Source organism: Eumetopias jubatus, unplaced genomic scaffold (genome assembly GCF_037043125.1).
Source record: "Eumetopias jubatus isolate StellerSeaLion01/CBP00866 unplaced genomic scaffold, mEumJub1_p1.0 scaffold_13, whole genome shotgun sequence".
Classification (NCBI taxonomy): Eukaryota; Metazoa; Chordata; class Mammalia; order Carnivora; family Otariidae; genus Eumetopias; species Eumetopias jubatus.
In genome coordinates, this window is record NW_028274819.1 from 51,327,521 (window position 1) to 51,335,491 (window position 7,971).

The 7,971-nt window shown below is 52.0% G+C and overlaps 1 protein-coding gene across 1 annotated transcript; it reads right to left on the reverse strand.

Annotated features, from left to right (window-relative positions):
- Nucleotides 1-986: 986 nt before the first annotated feature.
- CNGA4 (cyclic nucleotide gated channel subunit alpha 4) lies at nucleotides 987-7,404 on the reverse strand. The gene is made up of 6 exons (XM_088017502.1): nucleotides 7,343-7,404; nucleotides 7,099-7,200; nucleotides 6,789-6,895; nucleotides 5,829-6,474; nucleotides 4,714-5,063; nucleotides 987-3,019 (listed from the first exon to the last, which is right to left on the reverse strand). The coding sequence occupies exons 1-6, from the start codon at nucleotides 7,402-7,404 to the stop codon at nucleotides 2,559-2,561; spliced, it is 1,728 nt and encodes a 575-aa protein (XP_087873628.1). The 3' UTR covers nucleotides 987-2,558.
- Between the last annotated feature and the right edge of the window lie 567 nt (nucleotides 7,405-7,971).

Here is a 7,971-nt window from a genome sequence, read left to right on the forward strand (position 1 = left end):
TGTGCACACTGTGCCAATGGAAAACTTATTCTCAGCTCCCTAAATCCACCGGGTACCACAAAAATGGCCTGTATAACATACCCACCCATTCTAGCTCAACACAACTTGAGGGCGGAGATGGTAGGAGAATCTCTTAAGAAATCGACGCATATTTCTCCAACATTGGGCCTTTATCTGTTTCAACTCCTATTTCTTTGGTTGCCAAATATCTATCTGAGGACACATGCTGTGTCAGGCACAGTTTTGGCCCTGAGGAGACAGAGATGAACAAGACAGACTGAGTGCCAGCCCTCATATTTTGTGAGGAAGAAATTGCAAATAACCACATCTTTTTAAATGAATTAACGTGTAATGATCCTCGTAGTACCTCCTGAGCCCTGGACTCCAGCCGCAGCCTCAGTTGCTATGGCTAGCTGAGGAAGTTTTGTTCCCAGTCTTTCATGTCTGGGTGCATCTATGTCGCCTGCATCCACCATATCCAAAAGGTTGTTCGGTTTTGAGGACACCACCAGTTCTGAGGGACTGTCTCCATGACTACACATCAGCAGATGCTCCCACTCATCCTGCCCTGACAGCACTGAGGGCCCAACACTTCATTTTCTTGTACTACCTGTAAGAATCATTCTTGATATTCGGTAATTGATGATTTAGCATCGTGAAATCATGGGCCAACCTGATCGCCAGAGTTGTTTACATCTCCTCTATGGTCTTGCTTTCATGGGTTCTTGAAAATCATATTACAAGCTCTCCAACCACAAGCTCCCAAATCTTTGCTTCCTGCCCAGTAGGGGATGTCCCCACCTAAAACCTTTCCAGCACTCGTGTAGTAAGAGTTTTTTTGCCCATGTTTTTCCCTTGCTCCTTCTCCTTTCTTACCACCATGGTGCTTCCCTGTGTGGCCCTGCATGGGGAGGGGTGCCCCTTCCTCTTGAGGACTGTAAATTCTTTTTTTTAAAAGATTTTATTTATTTATTTGACAGAGACAGTGAGAGGGGGAACACAAGCAGGGCGAGTGGGAGAGGGAGAAGCAGGCTTCCCGCCGAGCAGGGAGCCCGATACGGGACTTGATCCCAGGACCCTGGGATCAGACCTGAGCCGAAGGCAGACGCTTAAGGACTGAGCCACCCAGGTGCCCCAGTAATAAATTCTTCTTTCAATGACATTGACCTCTATGTGTCATCACTCAGTCATATTGATAAATTAAATCCAAGGTACATTTTAAAATGCCACCTGGCACAGCTTAGACCAAAGACTGGCCAGGCCCTGGAGGAGCTAAAGTTGTGACCAGGGTGAATGTGATTCGGAGATGATACCAGATTCCTCCCCAGAGACCCCACAATACTTTCTCTGCTCCAAGCCTGCAGGCCTCCCTCCAAGTATGCCAAAATTACTTAAAGTCTCCCCAAACGCTAATCTCCAGTTGGTCCCAACCAGGATGTTCCACTCCACCTAGTCTCTATCTGCCCCTCTGTATTTTGAAATACCATATAGAGGGAGGGCTGGATTGCTGGCAGCACCAAAGCTAGCTTGAACAACTGACAGGATGGGGCAGGGCCAGGTGAGTGGCCCTATGAGCTCTTCTCCCCTTGAAATCAGTCCCGAACATGGGGTAGCCCTAGCCTCTGGCTCCAGGGCTGGGCCAGAGGAAGGAAGAAGGAGGAAAGGTGTCTGCTCTGGTCCACTAAGCTAGGTCAAATCACCCAGAGTTCACAAAGTTAAGGATACACACTCTGGAATGAAATATAATCATCAGTGTGTATATGTGAATATATCTATGAAAGCATGTGCACTCTTAACAACAGTGTGATGCATAACCTAGCTTTGCCTTGGCTCAGCACTGATTCTCAATTCATCATGTACCCCAGCCCCTTTGAATCAAACCTACCAGCTACTAAACAGCCCATGCCCCTCGCCCCTGTGACTCAGAATTCAGACAGAATTCATCCTGGCCCACCACTGGCTTCGCCTTTTCCTGTCACTCCCAAAAATGCTTTTTGAGGAAGCAAATACTTTATTGAGGGGCAACTTGCAGGTTACATTTGTGAACTTCCCATATGGGAGGCATTTAAAGGATATCTTGGAAGAAGAGGGCTCTGGGTGTGTTTCTGTGTGTTCACAAGTGTGTGCACACCTGTGGAGAGCATCTGTGCGTCTATGGTGTGTGAGTCTCAGTATATGGGTCTTTATGAGGTGCATGAATGCATGTGTATATATTACATGGGTTTAAGACATACCTATGTTTGTGAGCAAGCATATGTGTTCTGAAAATGGAAACTGCGGAGTATTTTATATGGAATGCAGCCTTAGGTGCAGTATGTTTATATGCAACCGTGTGTGTGTGTGTGTGTGTGTGTGTGTGTGTGTGTGAGCACGCGCGTGCGCGTGCTCGCTGAGGAGTGGGGGATAAATGGGTGCTATACTCCTATACCTCTAGGTGAGCATCTACACCCCAATTCACTCCCATCTCTGTACCTAGCAGACAAGATGGCAGAGTTTCTGCAGGCAGGTTTTCCTACAACTCTGGATTCCCTTGGAGGAATCCTAGGGCTAGGAAGGGGTCACTCTGGGTCTGGGGGTCCCTCCTGGCCAGTCCTGCCCTCTCCACCCTGAGAAGTTCCCTCCCCAGACTCGCCCTCATCATCGGCTTCAGCCAGGTCCTCAGGCATTGGCCACTCTCGAGTCTGCCACTCGAGCCGTTCGATGCGGTAAGCGATCTTGAGTGCGCTGGACTCCAGCTCGGCCAGGAGGCGAGCGAACTTGGTCTGTAGATCATCGAGTTGCTGGTCAAGGCCTCGTAGCCGGGACTCTGTGGCTTCCTGGAGGGCAATCTCAGCTGCCTCGGCATTTACGTCCAGCTTGTTCATTTTGAGCAGGATCTCACGGCCCTTTTCCTCCATGACGACCTGGGCCTGGGGATACTCACTCAGGACTTCCCGCAGGTCCTCCTTGCTCAGGCAAAACAGGTCTGAATACCCCAGACTCTTGATGTTGGCTGTGCGGCGGTTCCCAGACATGTTCCCTGTGGCCCATGGGCAGACACAGGGGAGGACAGTTAGGATAGGTGTGGGGGTTTTTCAGTCCTGAAAGTCCCCATCTCCGTATTTCTGCTTTTGGGCCTCTCTATTAATTCTTTCATTCAGTAATGTAACTGGGGACCAGGCCCTGTGCTGGGTGGGTAATAGTGATCTGCCTGCAAGAATTCACAGTTTAGAGGCAATAGGCATTTAACGGGTTAGTTACAAAACAGTGTAGCTGGTGCGGTGTAGACGTATGCATCCAGTGTTGTGGGGAGATAGGTAAAGAGCCCTTCACAAGCTGGCAGAAACTTTTGACTAGCTTGGAGGAAGTGATGCCTGACTGAGCAGGAGGTCAGAAGGGAAGGGCAGGGGGAGGGGCAGGGTGGCCTCCCAGCAGAGGGATGCGGGCAGGAGCCAGTTAGGTGGGTGGAGCAAACTGTAAGCAGTCCAGAGTGGCTGAAGGACAGGGTGGGAGGAGAGTGGAAGGAGGAGGGGAGGCCGGGGCAGGCTGGGTGTGGCAAGCGACGCCAGGGAGTTCAGACCTTATGCTGAGGGCAGTGGGAAAACACTGAAATATTTTAAGTGGTGGAGCTGTATGGTATCATTCACATTTTAGGAAGATATTGATGCGGGGTTGTGGGGAAGATTGATTAGGCTGAATGCTGCAAAGCTCAGAGCTAGAAGGACTCAGAAGGAGCATAGGAGCTGAACACTTGCTATGCACCAGACACCGCCCTGAGGCCTTCCCCACAGAGTGCCTCTGATCCTCACAGATAACTCTTTGGGTGCTTAAAATCACCCCTGTCGGAGAGATGAGAAAACTGAGGCCTCAAAAAGGGAAATGACTTGTCCAAAATCATGTAGACAGCAGCTGACCGCATCCAGGAAGTGGAGCTTGCAGGGTCCTTTGGAGGACAGATGTGAGGCCTTTGGAACTAGTTAGAGAGTGAGATCCCCAGGCTGACAGCCTGTGTGGCTTCGGTCAGTGACAGTGCGCTACCCGCCGCCCCCCACCCCCTTGCCATGTTCTTCCATCTCCTGGAGCCTCAGTGCCTTTGCCTGTGATGAGGCATGCCAACAACGCCTACTGCACAGGCGGATAAAAGAAATCAATGAGCCAGTGTGCAGCACCTGGCCTGGCCTGGAGTTGGTGGAGTGAATGGCAATGCCTTCCTCTACCCTCCTTTCCCCTTGGCTGTGAGAAAGTTCCTTTTACTGACTCCAAGTGTGTGTCCTTATTACCTCGATGCCCTTGGACAGTTTCCCAAACATCTCTGTCCCCCAATTTCCTCACCGTGAAAGTACAGATAATAGTACTGAGTTACGGTGAGAATTGAGTGAGTTGGTACATGTGAAGCACTTTGAACGTGGCATGTAGTTAGTGTGCAATAAATGTTATCTATTCTTATTCTTATCATTTCTGTCACTTTCCACTGATCTGTTGTTATCTCGGGTTGACACCACAGAGCAGATCTACCTCCTCTTCCCAAGAAGCCACACTGTACACTAACCTTGGCTCAGCTTCTTCTCAGGGGACAGGCCCTCCATGTCCTGCTTCTCTTGTAAACCCTCTAGTGACTCAGGTCAGGGCCAGGTTTCTGTAGCCTGTAGGCCCTGAAGTACCATCTGGTCTCAGTAGAGGGTTCTGCTGTCCCACCCACCAGCCCTGTCCTGGAACAAACGCTGAGGTGCCCACCTTTGATGTTGATGATGCTGATCTCCCCAAAGTAGAGCCCCGCACCGAGCACAGCATACTGTGTGACGCCATCATCTGCCACCACGGCCAACTGACCCTCACGGATGATGTACATCTCCCGGCCAACGTCCCCCTTGCGGCAGACGTATTCGCCTGGTGAATAGGTCTGGGGCTGCAGCTTCAGCACCAGCTCCTCCAGCAGGCTGGCCTCACAGTTCTGGAAGATCTGCACCCGGCTCAGAGTAGACAGGTGTACGGACACAGCCACTTCTGCCCGCAACCGCTCAGGCAAGTGCTGTAAGATGGCTACCTCGTTGGCCATCTCCTTGTTGATCTGCAGGTGCTGGTACCTGGGGGCAAGGGCAATAGTAGTTCCTCACCAGCCCCCTAATGCCTGCCTCTATTCCTTCCATCAGGGTTCAGCTAAGCTTCGGCCAAGGACCCAATCACCCTGAGATCTCACAGGGGTCATGGGAACACTGGATAGTTGGCTGATGAATATCTTCACTCCAGGATCACTTCACAGATATGTTTTGACCTCTTCTTCCCGACCCAGGGCCTGAAAGCCTCCACCAGTTTACAATGAATAAGACACCCTTTATCCACTGTCAAGTTTACCCCCCCTCCACCATTCAGCAACGCCTCATCGCATCCCACTGATACCTACTTCAATCATTGAACCCTGTATCTAGAGGCCCTCTGCTTTAGCTCCTAACTTGCTGACATTTCCTTTTGTTCATCCTATTGTATGGACACGTATGACATAGTCAACCATCTTGTTGGCCATCCCATGGGAAGTATGGCTCTTCTCCCTTTACCCCTTCCAGGGCCTTCTGAGCCCCCCCAGGCAGTGGCAGTTTTTATTCCAGGTTATCCTTCCTTGGGTATGAGTTCCTCTCCCTATCAATCTCTTATCCAACCCAGCCCCCTAAGTCCAGATGCAACTGGTAGAAGACATTCTTTTCTAAGCCCCACCCAGCAACCCCCCCACCCCGATGAATGCCATGCCCTAGTTGCCCTGCCTGGTCCGCTAGGCAATAAGGACCCAACCACCTTCCTCAGGCTTTATCCAGACTACCTCTCCGTGTCCTGGTCTGGGGCCCCAGCATCCTCACCAGTCAATAACTCGCCGCTCCAGCTGGCAGTTGACATTCTGCTGCTTCATGTACTTCTTCACCAGTGCGTGGTCCGGGTAGAAAGCTGCATCTGCAGTGTTCATGTTGTAGATGACAGAGCTCATGCTCCCCATGATGGTGGCAAAACCCATGACAGCCAGCAGGAAGTCGCCCACCATGAAGAGGTACTCTTCCTCCCGCGCGGGCAGCGGTATATCGCCCACGGTGGTCAGGATCAGTGTGGAGAAGTAAAAGCTGTAGAGGTACTGGCGCCGCAGACGCTCAAAGCCAGGCTGTGTGGGGTCAGGGTACACCCAGGCGTCACGCCCGAAGCCCAGGTACCGGGACAGGGCAAAGTATAGGCAGCTGTTCCAATGGATAACAACAAAAATGTAGAGCATCAGCTTGGTGATGCGAAAGATGTTTGGGTAAGCTGTGCGGGTCTCTGTGCGGTCAAAGGCCTCAAAGAGGCGGGGCACACGCAGAAAGCGGTTCAGCCTCAGCATGGGGGTGTGTGGGCCCAGCCACACATAGGCCACATCTGTGGGCATGAGGGAAACCAGGTCCAAGAAGAAGCTCCAGGTGCAAACATAGTGACTTGAAATCCTGCCCTTGTCCTCCACCAGGATGCCCTGGTCCAAGAATCCTGGGGATGGGGAGGCGGAGACAGGCTGGGGTCAACGATGAGAAGGGGTCAGGTATGGGGCTGAATCAGGCCACCTGCCTGCTGCTGTAATAAGGGTGAGGGTGGGCAGGCCAGGGTAGGACAGGGAGACAGACATGGGGACAGGGTGGGGGTGGGCATAACCTTGCTCCAGGGTTTCTGGAATGGGCACAGGGGTGTTGTGAAGCATGGAGACATGTGAAAGTGCTCTCAAGGAGAGAGTCACTTCCTTGTGACTAAGAGGCCCTCTTTAGGAAGGTAACATGGAACAAAGGGTCAGCCTTGGGCTCACTGACCTGTGTGGAAGTGTACCACGATATCCAGTAGGTATAGCAGGTCACTTGTGTAGTCCAGCACTAACCAGGCCACCAGATAACTGTGCTGCAAGTCAGGAAAGCAGGCTCTGTGTGGCGGGGACAGAAGAGATTGGTTCAAGAGCACCCTCTGTGCAAGGCAATCTCCCCAAGGCACTCAGCACTCTGCCCTGGGCCCTCTCTTCCGTGCTACCCCTCCTTCCGGCCTGGCCCAAGGGCCTGCCCCTTTCCTTGGCCTGACCCTTGAGCCCTTATCTCTGCTTAAGGCCCTTCTTTCAGCATCCTTCCGAACCTGCACACGATGATGATGAGGTTATACATTACTGGGAAGACCATCGTGTTTAGCCACCAGTAGTAGTAATCCCCAGATGGGTCTAGGACAGGCAGTGACTTCCTGTGGAAGGAAGAGGAGAAGCAGGGTTTCACTTTTTTCACCAGACATTCATTGTTGAGTTTGTCACCGGGGACATCAAGAAGAATCACGCTCCATCCAGTCAGGTGGACAGATTGGATGCAGGGGGACCAGGATCTCTCACCTGGTCTTGGTTGGGGCAGAGGGGCTGGACTCCGTCGTCTTCACTTTGCTGTCCTGGCTCATGCTTCCGTGGCCTGGTGCCTGGATGTGGAGTATCCAGGGCCTCTGCCTATGGTGCCTGCCTGCCTGTCTGGAAGAGGCTGCCCTTGGTCTCCCGCTGTGACTCCTCTGCCTCTGACTTCTGAAGCTCTTAGCAACACAACCAGGGCCAGCCCCTACTGAAGGCGCAGAGGCAGTGTGGCCCCAGCACCCCGCCCTGTCTCCCAGGGCCTGGGCTTACACCTGCCCAGCTAAACATCTCTAATGAGGTCCCTGGAGAAGGTGGGGGTGCATACCTCAGAAGTAAGGCTGGGCCTTGTTTCTTCCCCCACCCTGCCAAGCTGCACGACTTAGGGGTCCTCTAAGTCAGGAGAGGGGGCTGCCAGTATAGGCTCAGACAGTCATTCTGTTTTACTTTGTGCAAGTTCTCTGCTTGGGCCCATTATTTATTCATTTAACAACTATTGACTGAATGGCTCATTTGTGTCAGGTGCTGAATTAGTCTCTAGGGACAAACAAAGCTTGTCACATCAAATGTGAGCTCTGTTTTCATTATCTGCACCCTTATCTACGTCCATGCCCACTTTACCT

Bases quoted from the DNA above. Each gene is read 5' to 3' on its own strand.
- CNGA4 (XM_088017502.1), bottom strand. From the start codon at position 7,404: ATGAGCCAGGACAGCAAAGTGAAGACGACGGAGTCCAGCCCCTCTGCC. The intron at 7,201-7,342 runs GTGAGAGATCCT...TTCCTTCCACAG, and splicing joins TCTGCCCCAACCAAGACCAG to GAAGTCACTGCCTGTCCTAG. The intron at 5,064-5,828 runs GTGAGGATGCTG...CCTTGCCCCCAG, and splicing joins GAGCGGCGAGTTATTGACTG to GTACCAGCACCTGCAGATCA.